Below are 21025 nucleotides of genomic sequence, written 5' to 3' on the forward strand. Positions count from 1 at the left end.
ATGGCGCGTCCGCGCGGGGGCTGCAGCTCGCTCCGCTCCAGCCACTGCGGCCCCTCAACTTCCCCAACGCCAGGAAGAGGCGGCCCCGCCCGCTCGCCCCTCCAGGGCGCAGGCCGGGGGCCCCGCAAGAGAAACCGGTCGGGCGCCGCACCGCAGCCCTTCAGAAGCCCGATTCAGGGCGGCGTCGCGGAGAAGACCGTGGCCGGCCCGCCCACAAGAGGAGCCCCTCAGCCCGGGTGCGGAGCCCGCGTCCGCCTGAAGAGTTACCTGCGGCGAGTGGGGCGAGCGCAGGAAGAATTCCCGAGGCCCGAAGCCGACGGTCGCCGCTTTGTCTCCCTCCAGTCCGGCTCCGAAGAGGAAATGGGCAGCGCGGCGCCCCCGCCCCCCGCCCGCGGCCCCGGCCCCGCCCGCCCTTCCCGGCACCTCCCTCCGGCGCGCTCTTCCCGGCGCCTCCCGCCGTCGCCCCGCTTTCCAGGCCCTCGCCTTGGGGGTGAGGTCCCGACGGAGAGACGTTGGCGACGCCGAGGCGGGACCCCCAGGAGGACCTCTTGCTCTCCGCCCTTTACCCCTGAGTTACTTCATCCCAAGGCCCCAGTGGGCTTTCGGGCCGGGAGTGACACCCATCCCCGCTCCGAGAAGTAGGAGGAGCGGTGACTCCTGGAACAGCCCGCGAGCGGGGGAGGGCAGGTGAGTCACCGCTCCGCGCACAGGTGAGTCTCCCGGCGCTGCCCGCGCTGGCCCCACCCCCCAGCCGGTGGCTCAGGGACTGGGCGCGGCGACGCAGTCCTGTGGACGCTCCTCTGAGGAGTGCCACAGGTGCTCCCGAGTAACAGTCTTCCAGAAAAGTAGTCTAGGCCCACACACTGATTTTACGGAAGGAAACTGGCCTCACAGCTTGAGGCGGAGTGGAACTAGAATCCAGGGACCTTATAATGTGAGGTGGAAGGCCTCCTTGAAATCACCTAACTCATCCCCTCACTTGACAGATCCGGAAGCCAAGATACCTCCGGTTGAAGGACAAGGAACATGTCACAGCAGGAACCCCTCTTGTGATTGCCCCCTGCACACACAGACACACACTTGATGGACCTGGCTTTTATCCCTACCCCTCAAGCCATTTAGGGAATGTTTATCCCCACCCTTCCTTATCTTCCTGGTGAATGCTCTAAAATAACTTCAAAACAAACAAAACAAAAAACAAACAAAACAATTACATATTCACTGTCAGCCTGATTTAAAAAAAAAAACAAAAAAAAAAAAAACCTAAAAGTTTCAACTCCTTCATCCTGGGGTGATGAACAAGGTTGATTTCAGTATTGGCCTAGAAATCCAAAATAATGCAAGACCCAGTACCCACTGCAATCTTGGTGCTGAGCACTGAGTAGGGTACTAGGGAGACTGCCCACAACATGTTTACCCTTTACTACTCACATCTCCTTCTCCCCCAGGGAATACAAACTCCTGGAAAACAAAACCTGTATTTCCTCCAACACCCCAGCTCAATGCTCATCCCCTAGACAGTGCGAAGTTAACATCTACAGGTGAATGTGCCCACGGTAATTCAAAGCACTCTGGGTTTCTGCTAGGTAAGAGATGTGGACAAGGCACAATAGAGGACCATGAAGGGAGAGAACAAACTTCAAAGAGAGAGACCTTAACAAGCCATTCTTGCCCCAATACACCCCATTCTCTTTCTGTCTTCAGAGTCTTTGCTCCTGTAGTCTCCCTTGCCTGGAATGCCATGGCTTCCCCCCACTACCACACTTGGCTACCTCAGAACATAGTAATCAATCAATAAATATCTGTTTGAACCAACAAGAGACAGTTAAGGGATTATACTCCATACCTTTGTATATCCATCACTTCACTCAGGAGCAGCTACTTAACTTGTGAGGCCCCTTGTTCAAAAATTATTAACAATTTCAAGACAGCAGAGTATTCATGAAGCCATTCTAAGCATAAGGCCCTACTATAGGTTTAATATTTATGTCCCCAAAAGTTCATATTTTGAAAACCTAGTGCCAAAACTCATGGTATTAGGAGAGGGACTTTGAGGAGATGACTAGGTCATAAGGGTGGAGCCCTCTGGAATGGGATTAGTGCCCTTATAAAAGAGGCCCCAGAGACATCCCTTGCCCCTTCTGCCATGTGAGGACACAGCAAGAAGGCTCTATGAACCACAAAGAGAGGAAGAGAACTCTCACCAGAATGTTACCATGCTGATACCTTGATCTTGGACTTTCCAGTCCCCAGAACTATGAGAAATAAATTTCTCAGTCTGTGGTATTTTGTTATAGCAGTGCAAAGTCCTTAAAGATGAAAGCGCAAGGGTTGTTTTGAGAAGAGAAGGGTCAGGTGACAAAAAGGATATGCTAAGGGACTTGCAGTATGCCCTGTAAACTAGGGGAGTCAGCTTTCTACCTCTGAGAAACCTTGAAAAGCTTACCAGGAAGACTTGAGCTTTCACCGTGTCCCAGGCACTTCCTTTGTGCCAGGTGGTGGGGGAACCATGACACGATAGAGAATAAAACTACCCTGATGCTCTTCTCACACAACTTAAAATATAATGGAAGAGACAGCTATTAAAACAGGTAAAACTATAAAAAGAAAGTCAAGTGTGAAGATAGAAGAGAGATAGAAGTAGATATGAGGGGGAAATTAACCTAGGCTGGGTTCAGCGACCTGAGGAAGTGACCTTTATGTTAGGACTCACGCCGGTCATACTTTAGCACTCGCCTCTCTACCAAAATTGCTTTCATCAAGGTCTCTGATAACCTCCATGATGCCAAATCCAGTGGTCAGTCTCGTGCACAGATGACTTTTACCATCATCAGTGCTTGATCACTCTCCTTCTTGACACACGATCTTCATTGGGCCTCCAGGACACTAGGTTCTTCTGAGTTTCTTCAGCATCCCTAGCTTCAACTTCTTATTCTCCTTTGGAGATTCCTTCTAAATCCTCCCAACCTTTAAATGTTAGAGCAGCAGTTCTCAAAGTGCACTCCAAGGACTCCTGAGTCCCTTTTTTTTTTTTGGGGGGGGGGGCGGGTAGTAAGGTGAAAACTATTTTCATAATAATATTAGAATATCATTTGCCTTTTTCACTCCCAGTCTCTCATGGTGTACACTATAGTGTTCCAGACGACATGATGTATCATATGGCATCACACAGAATGCAGAAGCAGATGGAGAATCCAGTTACCTTTTATTAAACCGGACAGTTAAAGAGATTTGCAAAAATGCAAATAATAATGACACTTCTCCCTAAATTTCCTTTTGTTTTCGACAACATTGTCATTTTGCTTTAAAAGATGTTTTGATGATAATGTAATAATACAGTAAACATTGACAGACAAAACTCACATAAACAAAAGCTCTTTGAGATCCTCAAAAAGTTTTAAGAGTGTAGAAGATTCTTGAGATCCAAAAGTTTAAGAACTGATGTTACAGTGTCCCAGGATCCATCCTCAGACCCCTTTGTCTGCCATAAACCCATTGGCGACCTCATCCAATCTTTTGGCATTAAATATGCTGACAATTCCAGGTTTATGTTGCAACCTGAACCTTTCCCTTGAATTCTAACTCCCATATTCATTTCCCTACTTGATACCTCCATTTGGATACCTAGTAGGCATCTAGACATTTCACTTTATATGTCTATATGTCTAAAACTGATTTCCTGACAACTGTCCAAACCTGCTGATCCCACAGTTTTCTTCCTTTCATTAAATGGCAACTCCGTTCTTCTAGTTGTTTAGGCCAAAAACCTTGGAATCATCCTTGACCATGATCTTTTCCTCACACATTTTATATCTGATTACTCAACCAATCCTGTGCCTCTACCTTCAAAATGTAGTGTGTGTGTGTGTGTGTGTGTGTGTGTGTGTGTGTGTGTGTGTGTATTTTATACCATTTCCACTGTTAACATCCTGAATCAAGCCATCATTATCACTTACTTGAATTTCACAGAAGCCTCCTAACTGGTCTCCTTACTTTTGCCCTTGCCTCCCACAGTCTACTCTTATTTCAGCAGCTGGAGTGATTCTGTTAAAATATAAGTCCATACATGTCACTCCTACTCTGCCCAGAATCCTCCAATGGCTCCTATCCCACCCAGAGGAAAAGGCAAGGTCCTTATAAGGGCCTGCAGACCTTACCTGCTCCTACACATTTCTCTGACACACTGGCCTCTTTACTATTCCTGGAACCCATCAGGCAGGCTCTCCCCTTAGGGCCTTTGCTTTCTGCCTGGAATGCTCTCCTTCAAATAACTGCCTGACTCACACTCTCTCACCTCCCCCAGGTCTAGGCTCAGCTGTCACTTTTTGAGGGAGGCCTCTTGGCCACCCTATTTAAAATTGCAACCATTTCCTCCAACATCCCCATCCCTCTTTCCTTGCTTTTTATTTCTCCTTAGAGTATATCACCATCTGACATATAAAGTCATACTTATATTTATATTTATATATTTATTTTTTAACTTATTGTTTTCTCCTGTTTTCCACCAGAATTTAAGCCTCATGAGAGTGAGAATGGTTGTCTATTTTATTCAGTGCTATGTCTTTGATGCCTAGAATAGTGCCTGGTACATAGCAGATCCCTCAATAAATATTTGTTGAATGAATGAAAGAATGAATAAGTGGACCTTAAAAAAAGACAATGACAAAATGGATAGGGAGGGAAGGAAAGAGTTTGATTCTAGACCAAGGGACAAGGAACTTTGAAGGCCCTGAGTCCCATTACAGGAAAAGAAGTTCTCTGATTTAGGAGCTGGTGAGGTAAGCAGAGGCCAGACTGGAGAGGGCTTTTTAAGGCTTCACACTTTACTACGAGGGGAAGGGGACACTACAAAGGATTTTACACAAAGAGATAATATGATCATATTTTGTTTTTAAAAATTTTACTTTGGAAGAAAGCAGATTGTAAAGCAGTGCACATAATACCCTATTTATGTTTGAACAACATATACATATCCATTTTAATGCTCTTTTCTCATAGCTGCTAAGCCATTTAAAACATATCATCTGTTCAGAACCCTCCAGTTTGTCCTATCTCACTCAGAATAAAATCTACAAGATCTTGCCTAGCAACCTCAGACCCATCTTTGGCTTTTCCCCTACATCTTTCCCTACTGCCCTGTACTTTTCCATAACACATCAGGCACTTTCCTGCCTCATGGCCTTTGCATTTCCAGTTCCTTATGCTTGGAATGGTCTTCCCCCCATAGCATTTTATTTCAACCCATGGCTTCATTCAGATCTCAAAGGTCTCCTTGTTCAAGCGGCATTCACTAACTGCCCTTCATAAAATACCACTAGCACCCACTTCCCTCCCCTCCCCTCTCCATTATATTTCGTATTTTTTAAAGATATTTTTAAATTTTAATTTATTTTTTTTTTTTTTGAGAGAGAGAGAGAGAGCACATGAGTGGGGGAGAGGGGCAAAGGGAGAAAAAGAGAGAATCTTAAGCAGGCTCTTTGATCAGTGTGGAGCCAGATGAGGGGCTCAGTTCCGTGACCCTGGGATCATGACCTGAACTGAAATTGAGATTTGGACACCCCACCACTGAACCAGCCATGTGTCCTTCCATTGTATTTCTTTATCCTACTGTACTTCATAGCACTAGTCACCACCTAATACATTATATGAGCACTTATTTACTTACTATCTGTCTTCTCCATTAGAATGTAAGTGTTGTTAAAGCAGGTAAATTTTTCTGTTCATTGTTGTGGTTCCAGCACCTAGAACTGTGCCTGGCAGATAAGAGGTACTCAGTTGAATGAATGGTTACAAGTGTGTAACAATACACAGCAAAGTTTTGTGATTACATGCTGGGAGAGGAGTTAAGAGCACTTTTAGGTTTTCTGTATATAGAATAGTATATAAGGGTAGTGCATGGAAAAAAGTGGATAGATTTGGGACCTATGCAAAAGGACAGAAGATCCTTAGTCTTGCCAATAGATTGGATATGGAGCTTTCTGACTTGATCAGCTGAAGAAATTATGGTGCCACTGACCCAGATGGAGAGCTCTGGAGGTAAAGGAGGTACAGATAGCGTGGAAAACAATGCAGACAAAGAGCTGTTTTCTGTCATGCTTAGTTTTAGTACCTACCAGACATCTAAGAAGAGATATCCTGTAGACGGCAGTATATCCAAATCTGAACTCAGGAAAGGCCGAGTGGAGATAGAGTTATGGGACTCATCTGCACCTGGAGAACGTGCAGAAAGAAAAGATGGAGGCCCAAGATCAACTTTTAAGAGAAAGAAGAGCTAGAACGGGAGACCGAGTTCCCTTCTGCAGCCCCAGAGCCCTCCTTTTCCTTTCCTACATCATGATCTTGTCAATTTCCTGCGCCCTCTACTTGGAAATCTCTTTGCCCTAACTCTTCATCTTGCCTCCTTCTTTTTCTTTTATTTTTTAATTAAATATTTTATTTAGTGTCTGTCTGTATGCTGGATTTTTTAGATCACTTACACTGTTTTTTCCCCAATCTTTTCAGCCATTTTTAAAATATTTTATTCTTTTTGGAACAGTTTTAGGTTCATGACAAAATTGAGAGAGGTAGAGATTTCCCATATAGACCTTGTATCCACACATTCATAGCCTCCCCCATTATCAGTGTTCCCCACCAGAGTAGTACATTTGTTAAAACTGATGAGCCTATATTGACCCATCATATTCACCCAAAGCCACAGTTTACATTACATTTGACTCTTGGTGTATATTCTACAGGTTTGGACAAACGTGTAGTAACATGCATCTGTCATTATAATACTGTACAAAGTATTTTCACTGTCCTGAAAATCTGCTACGCTTTGCCTATCCATCCCTGCCTCTGCTTCTCATTCTTAAGGACCAATTTTGACATCGCCTGGTCAGAGAGGCCTTCCCTGACCACACCCCCACACCCCAGCCACTCTCTACCACATTACCTTATTTCTACTCTCTATAGCACTCATCCCTCTCTAGAATTGCCTTGTTTGTCTACTGGTTTATTTTCTGTATCCTCCATTAGATTCTAAGTTTCATGAGGACAGGAATCTTTCTGACTTTTTCCACTTCTCTGCTTCTGCATAGTACCTGGAACATAAAATGCACTTTAAAAATATTTGCAGGGTAGCCTGGCTGGCTCAGTCAATAAAGCATGTAACTCTTGATCTCATGGTCATGAGTTTGAGCCCCTTGTTGGATACAGAGATTATTTAAATAAATAAAACTTTATAAAATATATTGGCAGAAAGAATGAGTGGCCATAGATATGGGAGGAAAACCAAGTGGCAGTGAAGCCAAGAAATTGTTCACTAATGTCAATTGATGACATTTGGGTTGAGGCTTGCATTTAGTTAACCTTGCATTAAGGTTTCAACTTACTTCAGGTTGCTGAACATAGAGCACATAATCATGAGGGTTAAACTACACTAAGAATGTAATAGAAAAACAATGAAAAGAATCAGCAAGGCTTTATGGAATGTTCTAAAAAGTTACACAAAATAATGTCAACATGTCAATAAAGATGAACTATCAGAGATCATTTTGGAGACTCTACATTATGACAGTTTTGTTATTATTTATCTACATTGGACTGGTTAAATATCTTCACAGTTTGCAAAGCACTTTTCCCGGATATTATCTCATGGGAGGCACTTCACAACCCTTAAGGAAGGTAAAACCAAATGAGTGAAGTTCCAAAACTGATGAAGATGAGAACTGGCTTGGCAGCCTTGGAATGAAAAGTTGGAAAATCTTTACCTTGTCGTGGCCGTGAAATAATGAACACACACACACACACACGACCACCACCAATATTAAGTCCCATAGAAGAGATCAAAGTGACTCTTAGCTTAACCTGAAGAAAGCTAACAAAGAGGGTCAGATTTGGACAAGAGTCAATAAAAACTAAAGGTAAAACCACTGTGTAGGACCACATGAGGGTCAAAGACAAATGAATGCCTGATGGCCCTGATTGCCTATTTCTCTCCAGACAGGTGGGGGGAAAGCAGTAAAGCCCTGCCACCCTGGAAGGTTTGTCCTCATTTCTGTATAGCTCAGTAATTCACAACTCAGGCTGCACATCAGAATCACCTGGAGAGTTTTTGTTTGTTTTTTTAAGAGAGCGCAAGCACCAAGTTGGGGAGAGGGGCAGAGGGAGAGAATCCTAAGCTCCGCGCGGAGCCTGACACAGGACTCAATCCCATGGCCCTGGGATCATGACCTGAGTTGAAACTAAGGGTTGGACACTTAACCAACTGAGCCACCCAGGCGCCACTGGAAATCTTTTTTTTTTTTTTTTTTTTAATTTTTTTTTTAATGTTTATTTATTTTTGAGACAGAGAGAGACAGAGCATGAACGGGGGAGGGTCAGAGAGAGGGAGACACAGAATCTGAAACAGGCTCCAGTCTCTGAGCTGTCAGCACAGAGCCCGACGCGGGGCTCGAACCCACGGACCCCAAGATCATGACCTGAGCTGAAGTCGGCCGCTTAACCCACTGAGCCACCCAGACGCCCCTGGAAATATTTTTAAAATATACCTAGGGGGTGCCTGGGTGGCTCAGTCAGTTGAGCATCTGACTCTTGATTTCAGCTCGTGAGCTCACAGTTCCTGAGATTGAGCCCTACATCAGGCTCTGGGTGACAGCGTGAAGCCTGCTTGGGATTCTCTCTCGTTCTCTCTGCCCTTGCCCCACTAGTGTTCACACAATCTCTCTCTCTCTCTCTCTCTTTCTCTCTCTCTCTCTCAAATAGGGTACCTGGGTGGCTCAGTCGGTTAAGTGTCTGTCTTTGGCTTAGGTCATGGTGTCACAGTTCATGAGTTCAAGCCCCGCATCAGGCTTTATGCTGACAGTGTGGAGCCTGCTTGAGATTCTCTCTCTCCTCTCTCTGCCCCTACCCTGCTTGCATTCTCTGTCTCAAAATAAATAAATAAAACTTTCTTTTAAAAATTAAAATAAACTAAAAAAAAGCGTTATTAAAGAAAATATATCATACCCAGGCACCACCACCAGAAGCAGGGATTCAACTCTTCCTAGGTAGGGACTAAGCAATTTTTAAATCTCCCAAATTGATTCTAATATGCAGCCAGAGTTGAGAAAACACTGATAACTATTCTAAGCCCAGACAGAAAACAAAGTCAAGTCAAGTATACTTACAACTCACTCATTAATTCATTTGCTCATACAATAATAATTACTTTAGGGGCACCTGACTGACTCAGTTAGTAGAGCATGCAACTCTTGATCTCAGGGTCGTCAGTTCAAGCCCCACATGGAGCATAGAGATTACTTAAATAAATAAAACGTAAAAAAATTATTTTAAGACTCCATAACTGAAAATAATAATAGCTCATAGCTAACAAGTCTTTGGTATATGCCAAGCTTTGTGCTAAGAACTTCATGTGTCACCCAAGCCTCTCAACAATCCTGAAACAGTTACTACTGTTTTCCTCATTCTATGGATGAGAAAACATAGATTCAGGTCACACTGGGAATATGTGGCAGTGCTAGGACCCAAATCCCCCAGAATCCAGAATCAGACTCTTAACGACCCCCACTTAGCCTCTGAATATCAATGCCTTGTAAAAACTTTTTGTTGAAAACCCAAATTCAAACAGTTTTCATGTCAAGACTACATCATGATGGAAATAATTTAAATTCCAGATTCTTAAGCTGTATGCATTTTGTCTTTTTGCATAGCTCCAATTTGACAAATGGGGCTGGCTGGGGTCTTGGGGGTGGGGGGAGGCCAAGGGCTCACTTGTCTCTCTTAGGTTTGTTTGTTTTTTTTTAATGTTCTTATTTTTGAGAGAGAGAGAGAGAGAGAGAGCGCCGCACGCATGCATATGAAGACAGGTGGAGAAGGGACAGACAGAGGGGGCAGAGGATCAGAAGCGGGCTCTGTGCCGACAGGAGAGAGGCTGATGTGAGGCTTGAACCCACAAACTAGGAGATCATGACCTGAGCCAAAGTCACACTCTCAACCATCTGAGCCATCCAGGTGCCTCCACTGGGTTAAGTTTTAAATAAAAAAATCAGGGCACCTGGGTGGCTCAGTTGGTTAAGTGTCCAACTTCAGCTCAGGCCATGATCTAACGGTTCATGAGTTTGAGCCCCACGAGTTCGGGCTCTGTGCTGACGGCTTGAAGCCTGCTTTGGATTCTGTGTCTCACTCTCTCTCTACCCCTCCCACGCATGCTCTGTCTGTCTCTCTCTCTCTCTCTAAAAAGTAAACATGAAAAAAAATTTTAATAAATAAAATAAAAACATCAAACTAAGGCCCTTGACACTTATAACACATGTGTAAGGTTCTCTTTATTCATACTATTCATCTTCCCTGCAGAAAGTAAAATCAAGATTTAGTTCTTAAAATCAGTCAGCAGCGGGTGTTCATGATTCTCTCCTCTCTGATATGATCAAAGATGTGTACACAAAAACAAACACTTCCCTCCCCTTTCGTGCTCATATTTTTGTTGATGACAATGGAAAAGGGAACTTGAAAGGAAAAAAGTTAAAGACTGTGACAACGAAGCAAAATTTTATCTAAAAATAAGTCTTTTAAAAAGGGGAGGGAATGGAGGAGTGGGGATGGGCTTTATTCTTCTCTTGAAGAGTATCAGTGGGCTTTATTATGAAAACCTGGTTCTTTGTATTCACTATTCTAAAAATTCTTTTTTTGTCTGGCATTTTTAGATCTTCATAGGAGTATGAAAAGTGTGATCAAAATAAGAATTGTTGCATTGTAGCATAAATGGAATTAAACTATTACACTTTAGATCTCAGATGTATTGGTGAATGAGTCATGTGTCTCCATTCATTGCTTCTGTTGCCTGACAACAATTTTTCTAGATTCTAAGAAACTTTGAGGAAAATAAAATCCACTGGAACAAAGCAGAGAGATACATCTGCCAGGAATCTTTACATGCTCCTGTAGGTCTGCATACAAGCATTCTGCATACAGGAGAACTTAAAATGGAAGCCAAGTCAGCCTTTGCTTTTTGTTTACCCAGAATGAATCTGATTCTGGGTTGACTGGACTCTACTGGGCTGAGTAGGCCCTGGGATTCCCGGACTACAGGAGCTCCCAGTGGAGCATGGCAAACCTACAATCTGGACTGGTTCTTACCGGTCTGGCTTCTTTATTTCTTTAATCACAATAAATCACTCTTCCATCTGCCTAGGAGCCTGGCAGAAACCTGCCCCTCTATCACTGAAGACAATTATCATATTCATTTGTCCATTCATTTGTTCAATCAACAAATATTTCAGAGCACCTATTATATGACACACATTGTACTAGACCCTGGAGATACAGTAGTGAGCAGCCCTCATGAAATTTACATTCTAGAAAAGGAGAAAGACAGTAAGGTAACAATTAAACGGACAATATGATTTCAAATACAGTAAATATTAAGAGTGATGTGGAAGAAGCATGCTCATTTAGATAGGTCAGGAAAGGCCTCACTAAAAAGATGGTGTTTGAGCTGAGACTTGAATGACCAGAAGAGCATGGTGATGGAGCCAAATGTCCCAGAGGAGGAAACTGCATGTGCAAAAGCCCCAGGATGGGAATAAGCATGGCATATTCAAGGAAGAAAAAGAAGGCCATTGTACTGAGGGGTAGTAAATGAGGAAAAGAGTAGCACTAGATAAGGCCACAAAAGTAGGCAGGAGCCAAATCAGTGGAAGGCTCTGTAGGTGACAATAAGGAGTTTGGATTATCCTTTAAAAGCAGCAGGAGGCTCCCAGGGGATTAAGAATTGGAGTGAAAATGATCTGATTTGTATTTTTAATTATTTTTTTAAGTTTATTTATTTATTTTGAGTGAGAGAGAGAGAGCGAGAGCAAGAGAGAGAGAGAGAAGGGGAAGATACAGAGGGAGAGAGAGAATCCCACGCAGACTCCGCACCAGTGGGGAGCTTGATCCCACAAAATGTGAAATCATGACCTGAGCCCAAGAGTCAGAAGCTCAACCAAGTGAGCCACCCAGGTGCCCCTGATTTGCATTTTTAAAAGGTCACTTTGAGGTGCCTGGCTGGCTCAGCCAATAGAGACTACAACTCTTGATCTAGGATCATGAGTTCAAGCCCCACATTGGGAGTGGAGCCTATATCATTAAAAATAAATAGTAAATAGGGCCACCTGGGTGGCTCAGTCGGTTAAGCGTCCGACTTCGGCTCAGGTCATGATCTCACGGTATGTGGGTTCGAGCCCCGCATCGGGCTCTGTGCTGACTGCTCAGAGCCTGGAGCCTGTTTCAGATTCTGTGTCTCCCTCTCTCTCTGACCCTCCCCCGTTCATGCTCTGTCTCTCTCTCTCTCAAAAATAAATAAAAACGTTAAAAAAAATTTTTTTTTAATAAATAGTAAATAAATAGTCACTTTGTTGTATTAAGAATGGAGTGTAAGAGAACATAAGTGAATGCCTATCATCATTCATTCATCTATTCATCTATTCAGAATATTTTTTGGGTGCCTAATTGCCAGGCAATGTGCCAAGCACTGGAAATCATGGTGACAAAAGCATTATTCCTCCCCTCAAGGAGCTTACAAGACCATTGGAGAGACACAGGAGTACATAGTCTTTTATAATGAGCTAAGTGCTGTGCTGGGAATAACCTCCATGTGACATGGGAACCCAGAAGAATTCATTCATTCATTCATTTAGTAAATACTTATGTGCCCAGGTCTTAAGATACAATGGTGAACTAAACAGACAAGGCACGTATCCCCATGGTGTTTACAGATTAGTGGAGGAGATACATCAATTAAACACACAGACCTATCATTACCCATTGTGATATGACCTATGGAAGACAAATGATGTGACTGGATAGGAGGGGAGCCTGGTATAGTCCGGGAGGGCTCAGGAGCCCTGAAGCATGAGCTGCAGCTATGTATTTTAAGTAGAAATTTTAGGTAGAAAAGGAGAGGAAGATTGTCAATTATACCTCAATAAAGCTGGGGAAAGAGTAGGGAGAGAGTACTGTGGGCCAGCCCCAGCTAGGTGGATTGGGAAACACTGTCTGACATTTAAGCTGAGTCCTGAAGGATAAGTAGAAGTTAGCCAGGTGAGGTGAGTTACAGGGGGGAAGAGAAGGCATTCCAGGACGATAGAACGGCCTATGCAAAGACATGGAGGCAACAGAAAACACACCGGATTCTGGAAAAAAGCCAAGTGTTCAATATGGCTGGGCTGTATAGTAGCAAGGCACAGCAAGATTAAAGAGAATGGAGAGGTAAAGCAGGATTAGAATCTTTTGAACTTCATTCTGAGGGCAGCAGGAAACTGCTGAAGGACTTTACGCAGGATAAAGACCAGGCCGATTGAAGTATTAGGAACTTCTCTGGACACACAGAGAAAACTGGCTGTGCCCTCACAACCTGCCATACTTTATCTAGAAGAGATCTTACTGAAAGTAGGTGTTAGGCTTTCATGGAAATCCCTCTTCAGGCTTTCTGAGCTGAGGGAGGGCTAGTTTAGCAAATGAGTTTGGCCACCCTATTTGGCCACTCTATTACTGCCTCTTCCCACTGTCCACAGCCCAGCACAGGACCAGCAGGATTAATTAATTCAAAAGACATCTGCTGGTTGTGCTGAGCAACAACTTATCTGGGTCTCCATAACTGGGCACACCAGGGAACCCAGTTTCCTCTAGCCTCATGGGCCATAATGTGGTGGACAGAGCAAGGGCCCTTCAGATATCAATGGTTTATTCCTTTCATTAATTTGCTTAAGGTGAGGTTATGGACAACCCTCCCCCCGCCACACACACACCCAGACTAGTATCATTTGCACTCAGCATTTTGCTTTCATCTTGAACTTCCAGCCAAACATCTAGCTCTCTAGACCAAAGCCATTTTAGCCTGGTAGTGGGCAATGTCTTCTGATTGGTCTGCCCTCCAAGGGGTCTTTAGATTCAGGGGTGGGGAGAAGGTGTCCTGTGTCTCCTTGAGACTAAGGCCCAGGACACCAGGGTGAGATTTCCAAAATGTTGCCTAGGTGCATCCTTCCTGCCTCAGATGGCTTCCCATTGTTACAGGATAAAATCTAAACAATTTAGCCCAGCCTACAGGGCCCTTGGGAACACCCCCTTCCACCAGCTGTCCCCCTGCCTAGAGGGCCCTTTCCCCAGATATCCCTGTGGTGGTACCTTCTTATCACTCGAGTCTCAAATTAAATGGTACCTTCTCAATTTGGCCTCCCTGACAACCCACTCTAAGATAGCTGGAGAGTCACTCTCTATCTCATCATCCCACTGTATTTTCTTCATAGCATATGTCACCATCTAAAATTAGTTGTTTATCTACTTGCTGATTGTTGGTCTTCTCCCTCTAGGATGTGGCCTGACAGCTTGGCTCTTGTCTGCTGCTTGGTTCTTGTTCACTGTTTCATCCCCAGTATCTAGAACAATGTCTGGCACATGGTGGTGCTGAATGAATGAACAGTCCTGGCCTATCTTCATCCTACTCCATCCCTGCAATGTTCCCTAAGCTTTGGAGGGATGGAGGTGGGTGGAGGTCTTCAGACCTACCTTGCTAATGATAGCCCCTAATGCCTACAACCTGGAACGACTTTCCTCCCTTCCTGGCCACCAACCTCCTCACTTCCACACTCATTTTCTCTTTTCTTCCAAATGCTGAAATCCTCCTAGATATTCAAGCCTGGTACACACCTTTGTCAAGGCACTGTTACTGCAGTGCAATGAGACATTTACCTCTATTTGCCCCACGTGCCCACGTTTGTGAACTCCTAAAGGCAGGCATTCATTTACCTCCTTCTCTCTAGTACACAAGACAGTAATCAGCACACAGTAGGCACTTCACGAATGTTTGTTGACTGACTACGTAGGAAAATGTGGTTCAGAGAAACATGGATAAGGAAGCCATGGTAGCAGGGGTTGTCACAAATCTAGACCTCCAGCAGAGAGGCACCCTCTTCCCTATGGACCAAACCAGGAGAATAATACCACATTAAATTGTGATAATGCAGAGCAAAAGGGGGTGGGTATATCCCAAAAGACCCTGCCTCTCGTCATTCATGGACTGCCATGGATAGGAGTACAGGAGAATGCTCACTATCAACTCTTGCAGGATTAAACAAAGAGGCCCAGAAAAGTGACAGCTAAAGTTTGCACAGTGCTTCCCACCCCTCCAAGCATGTCCTCAAACTTTATCTCACTATGGTCTATGGGGAAGGGAAGTAATTTTTATCCTATCAGTGAGACTCACAGAGGTCCAGCAGCCTGCCCAAGGAGTGAGTTGCTCTATTAGCAGTGCCTTTATTCTGCTATTTGGGAGCTCTTAACATGCTCATCCAAGATTTAGTTGCTAAGCTCCTAGAACGTGTGTGTAATTATTGTTGTCTAAAATACAGAACAGCAGAATGTGTAATTAGGTGCTTTTAATAAAGCCCTTTTGGATGATGCAGATGCTGATGCTGATGAAGCTGAAGATGATGGCAATTTTTGATAATGATGACGATGAAGATGCTATCCTTGAAGACAAGTACCAGGAGGGAGCCCTTCTCTCAGAATGGAGCCAGAGCCAGCACCACGGGCAAAGGGCTGATCAGGATGCAGCACTGCCTAGCATGTGATCTGAACTGGAGTTAGGCCACCTGTGACCTCCTCAGGGCTCCATTCTAATTGTTTGTGTGGCCTCACCAAGTGTCAATTTCCTCACCTCTAAATGGAAAGATTACCTGACTCTCATGGTTGTCGGGAGGCTCTTTGGAAGTAATCAAACAGGCTTATTATCACCGAGCCTTTATCACAGTAAATGCTTTGTGGTTATACTAGCAAATTCTTACAAACAGCATACTTTAGGACAGGTAATGTTCTAAGCACTTTATATATATTAGCTCATTTATGTAACACACTATAAGGTAGGAATGAACATCATCACCTCTGTTTAATAGAGAAACTAAGGCACACACCGGGAAGTAGAATAATTTGACGATGATCACAGAGCCAGAAAGTGCCAGACCTGCGTGTTGGACCAGGTGTGAGTCCAGAGGCATCACACAGCCGTGGTGACCATGGAGACGCACTGCTCAGATCTCCCTTTGAAAGAACTGTTGCGGTGGACAGAGTTGGGCCACCTTGAGACTCATCACAGCATCCACACCAAGGCCTTGCTTGTTCTGGGCCACTCTCAGCCTCTGACCCACAGCAGGGGTGCCAGAGCCGGGCCATTCCTGCCCAACATGAGACTCCTCTGATGGGCAACTTTTGTGTGCATGTGGTAAAATATACATAACATGAAATTTTCCAAGTTTATCATTTTAGCTGTTTTTAAATATACAGATCAGTGGCATTACGTACATTCACATTGTTGTGCAACCATCATTGTCATTCATCTTCAGAACCTTTTCATCTTCCCAAACTGAAACCTCATACCCATTAAACATTAACTCCTCAGGGTGCCTGGGTGCCAGTCGGCTGAGTATCCAACTCTTGATTTTGGCTCAGGTCATGATCTCACCTTCATGAGATCAAGCCCACATCAGGCTTAGCACTGGACATGGAGCCTGTTTAAGATTCTCTCTCTCCCTTTCTTTCTGCCCCTCTCCCGTACTCTCTCTCTCTTAAAAAAAAATTGGGGCACCTGGGTGGCTCAGTTGCAGCTGACTTTGGCTCAGGTCATGATCTCACAGTTCATGAGTTTAAGCCCCACATTGGACTCTGTGCTGACAGCTCAGAGCCTGGAGCCTGCTTCAGATTCTGTGTCTCCCTCTCTCTCTGCCCCTCCCCAGCTCGCTCTCTCTCTCTCTCTCTCTCTCTCTCTCAAACAAACATTAAAATTTTTTTTAAAAAATTAACTCCTCAGTTTACATAGTATATTCTTTTCAAAACTTCTTTTGTTATATATCTCATTATAGAATCACATGCCAGTAAAAAGAAGAAAATTAAATTCACCTGTTATTCAGGGTGCCTGGGTGGCTCAGTCGGTTGTGTCCCACTTTGGGTCAAGTCATGATCTCACTTGGGTCAAGTTCATGAGTTTGAGACCTGCATCGGGCTCTGTGCTGACAGCTCAGAGCCTGGAGCCTGCTTCAGATTCTGTATCTCCCTCTCTGTCTGCCCCTCCCCTGCTCGTGCTCTGTCTCTCTCTCTCTCTAAAAGAAACAAACATTAAAAAAATTTTTTTAATAAAAATAAATAAATTCCCCTGTTATTCTACTACCCCAGATCGTTTTCAACTATTGCCATCTTAGTTTCATTATGAGGTAGATCTCTCTAGATGTTTATCTCTGCATATTAGTTTCTCTTTAAAGAAACTGGTTTCTCCCACAGGATGAATTGGATGGAAATAACTTTAAGGAGCTTGGTTTCTATAAAGTGACTTAGTTCAGGAATGCATTCATTCATCCATTCATTTAATACATATTTATTAAACAGCTACCAAATACCAGGCCCTGTCCAGGCACAAGGGGTAAAGACAGACACAGCACTTGACTCCAGAAAGTATACAGGCTAGTGGAACCAGACACATCACCAAGCAATTACAATACACTGCTGTGTGGGTCAGTGTGGGGCCTCCAAGCCCAACCTGGCTTCTTGGAGAAAGGAGTATCTAAGTCAAGACCCGAGGAATGGTAAGAAGTTAACCAGGCAAAAGAGAAGACATTTTAAGAGGCATTATAGGACTAGAACCTAGGCAAAGGGGGATACCTATAATAGGCTTGATTGTCTAAGGAGCAGCTGACTCTGCCCACAACTGTCAAAAATGATGAAGGAAGATGTGCGTGTGTGTATATGTGTACATGTGGGTGTGCGTGTGTGTGTAGCAGCAGCAACTCAGACTGTGCAGGCGATAAGACCTCACCCAGTCGAGGTCTTGGCTGGGTAAAGGCTTTCAAAAAGTAGATACTCAGGAACCTACCGGAGGAGTGAAGCTAACTGATCCCTAGCCTCAGACTAGAAATATTGGCCAACCATTCAGCTCTCTGAGGACAGAGATGACAGCGTCTCCATCTCCGTGGAGTTATAGGACCAAGGTAAAGCCAGACACAAAGAGGACCCTCGGTTATAACTGGTGCCCATGGATCGGTGTTTCTCAGCCTAAAGCTGCGTTAGGCAAGAGGAAGACACCCTGGATGATGCTACATCATCTCATGACACCTCTTAAGAGTGCAGTTGGTTCAACATGAAGAAAGGAGTCTAGGGTCTTGGAAGTGATGTAGAAAAAATATGAAAGCTTGGCCTTTCCCTGAGTAGATCTCAATTATTAATCAACAACAGCAGCAGCACTGCCCATCACAGAATTTCCATCATAGGTTAGAGATAAGGAGATAGTAAGTATTGTTTCAAGTATCGTTTTGATATTTTTAATAAAAGTTTTATTTATTTTGAGAGAGAGAGAACGTGAGGGTGGGAGGGGCAGAGAGAGAGGGAGAGAGAGAATCCCGAGCAGGCTCTGCACTGTCAGCACAGAGCCCATCGTAGGACTCGAACTCATGCACTTTGAGATCATGACCTGAGTCAAAATCAAGAGTCATTTTTCTTTTGATTAACAGCAATTGACATCTTATTTTCTGCATCCTATAATTTTTCTTGGCCACCTTCTATTTTATTTTATTTTATTTTATTTATTATTTTCCTGAGAGAGAGAGATAGCGTGAGTGAGGGGCAGAGAGAGAGGGCCAAAGAGAGAATCCCACGAGGGGCAGAAAGAGAAGAGAGACAGAGATGGAGACAGAGTGTGGAGTCCAAATCAGGACCCTAGCTCATCCTACGTGGGGCTCGAACCTCACCAATCATGAGATCATGACCCGAGCCAAAGTTAGATGTTTAACAGACTATGCCACCCAGGCACCCAGCCATGTTCTATTTTAGCATATGAGTATAAATAAAAGTATTTAATGAGAAAATATCAAAAAGGCTCGAAGTGTGCTGACAGGCACCACCATCTCATTAAATGTGAATATCTTTATGAAGTAACTTAGGTTTTTTGGGGGAAAAAAGCAGTAGAAAACCACAGTGTGGTATTTTTAGGTATGTAGGTGAGGCAGCACCCACACATGCCACCACATCCCTCTGAACAGTGAAGACAGCTCCTCACTTCTCCCAGGCTGGGAGGGATGGGCTAAGATGACCTGGCAGTACTTCCTTAATGTTATCTTCCTTGAAAGTCAGAAAGCCTTCCACTCCCACATCCAAGTTCAGTGCATGGTGAAGCAGCTGCCAGCAGTGGCCTAGGGAGTCAAGGCCAGTGTCTGTGGTCAATGAGGCCTTGGCACTGAAATGGACAGGAACACCCTCAGTCCTTGTAGCTGGAGCCCTAAGACAGGCAAGCACAAAAAGCAGTACCCACCAGGGGTCTGCATGCCCTGCCCATGGAAGAAATGTCACTACCTCCCTCAGGGACAGGCCTGGGTGGGGGTTGTCACTGGGTGGGTGAACACCCACTGGTCTTCTCAGCCAGTTTGGGAATCAGGGTAAAAATAACACTAGCCGCATCATTTTCCAAAATTAAGGGCGATGCTATAGCAAATGTATGCAGATGTATACAGACACAGATGGGAACAAGTGTATTTAATTGTAAATGAGTCAGAACAGAGCAAATGAGATTTCCCTTATATTTGGGTTCCAAAAATTACAGAGAAAATGTGCCTGAGGCAGAAACAAATCCCAAAAAAAAACACCCAACCCCAAAACACACACACACACACACACACACACACACACACAAATGCGAATAGGTTATTGAGGCAAGAGCCACATGGGAAGGAACCTTTGGCATCCAGAAAGCTGTAGTAGTTTAGGTCTCCTCAGGGTTTGTGAGAAAATGTCCTGGCTCCCAAGAGCTTGATCCCAGAGGCCCTAATGTGGCCACAGTGCTCACAGATGGACACAGGCAGAGAGAACAGGACCCAGGGTACCTTGGCCTCATCTGGCCCCTAGATGTCACAGAAAATGGGGAAAGGAAGGGAGGCTGTAATGGACTGTCCACAAGAAGGGAGCCAAGGGCTAGCTTTTGGGACTTCAGAGAAATGAACTGAGGCAGAGAAAAAGAGAGAGGGAGAAAAGCCCCCTCTATGTAGTTCCCTGTGGCCAGAGAGAGAGGAATGACAACAGAATACTTCTTGTCAGGGAAAGCACCATTTCTTCTCAACAGCCTTAAGGAAGGTACCTGGTACAGTGCCAGGCTCTTGGTAGATGGCCAGTAAATACTAGAAGGAAAGGAAAGAGAAGGGATGGAAGGAAGGGAAAATATATCATCTTGCAAGTTCCTTCCAATCTGTGGACTGGAGTGGAAAACTGCAGAAGCAAAAGGGCAGATTGCCCAAGTAAAAAGGACATGCTTCGAAAGACAGGAGTGTACCTACCCTCAGAGCCCAGAGGAATGTGGGGGAAGGGCAGGAAAGTGAGACACACCAATCCTGCCAGACCTCCTACCCCTGGAAGCTCATCCCCTCCACAGGCAGCAGTCTGAAAGTCATACCTACCCCCTGTGCCTGAACGATTGTAATTTGCTCCTCAGAGAACAGAAAAACATCGGTTCCACCACAGCAGGTGAGCCATCCCCAGGGCAGCAACCTGACACGCAAATCAGGAAGCTTTGTGCACCTGAGCAGCTTCAGCGCTCAGCAGGAATCTAATAAAAGTCTGCAAGTAGATGAATGTGTGAATGAATGCATGCATGAATGAATGAACACAACAAAGACTTTACCCACCCCAAATCGGCCTCACCCCGGTTTGAGCCATTACCTCACCCTCCCCAGGCCTGTTGCCTCAGCTCTCAACAATTCTCCACCTCCCAGCCCCAGGAGTAGCAAACCCAGCCTTTTTCCTCACTCCAGCTCTCCTGGCAGGAGGATTCCAGGAAGGCAACAAGCAGTCTCCTCTGGGGAAAAGGGCAAAGGGAGCTTTCATCCCAGCCACCCCCACATTCTTTGCCCATCACATTTGCAGTCCTTGCCTGATCTCCCCCAGAAAGCCCAGAGGTCTGGGTTGGCCTAGCTGACATTTGACCCAAGCCCCTCCTCCCCCGCTCCTCAGGGTCCACTCTCACCCTTGCCCCACCCCG

At 44.7% G+C, this 21025-nt stretch overlaps 2 protein-coding genes and 1 long non-coding RNA gene across 4 annotated transcripts in view; 1 reads left to right on the forward strand and 2 right to left on the reverse strand.

Moving 5' to 3' along the window:
* The window catches only part of CTNNA1 (catenin alpha 1), a 177995-nt gene extending 177703 nt beyond the window's left edge, over positions 1-292 (reverse strand). The window contains exon 1 of the mRNA XM_019424314.2: positions 268-292. The gene's annotated coding sequence lies outside the window, so the exon portion shown is untranslated. The remainder of the gene's footprint in view (positions 1-267) is intronic.
* Positions 1-15699, forward strand: LOC109252137 (translation initiation factor IF-2-like). Of its 2 annotated transcripts, none has more exons than XR_002073861.2 (2): positions 1-710; positions 15423-15699. XR_002073861.2 is itself a non-coding variant. In XM_053907458.1 (2 exons), the coding sequence occupies exon 1, from the start codon at positions 1-3 to the stop codon at positions 640-642; it is 642 nt and encodes a 213-aa protein (XP_053763433.1). In that variant the 3' UTR covers positions 643-687; positions 15423-15699. The 2 variants fall into 2 exon arrangements, 1 of the variants encoding a protein (XP_053763433.1); XM_053907458.1 differs by having other exon boundaries at positions 1-687.
* LOC128778318 (uncharacterized) lies at positions 2737-20642 on the reverse strand. The gene is made up of 3 exons (XR_008423883.1): positions 20445-20642; positions 6114-6210; positions 2737-3202 (listed from the first exon to the last, which is right to left on the reverse strand). It is a non-coding gene; the product is annotated as an uncharacterized LOC128778318 (long non-coding RNA).
* Positions 20643-21025: the final 383 nt, after the last annotated feature.

This window comes from Panthera pardus, unplaced genomic scaffold (genome assembly GCF_024362965.1).
Source record: "Panthera pardus isolate Hobbes unplaced genomic scaffold, ASM2436296v1 HiC_scaffold_2, whole genome shotgun sequence".
NCBI lineage: Eukaryota > Metazoa > Chordata > Mammalia > Carnivora > Felidae > Panthera > Panthera pardus.

Excerpts from the sequence above, each read along its gene's own strand:
- LOC109252137 (XM_053907458.1), top strand. The coding sequence starts at position 1 with ATGGCGCGTCCGCGCGGGGGCTGCAGCTCGCTCCGCTCCAGCCACTGC.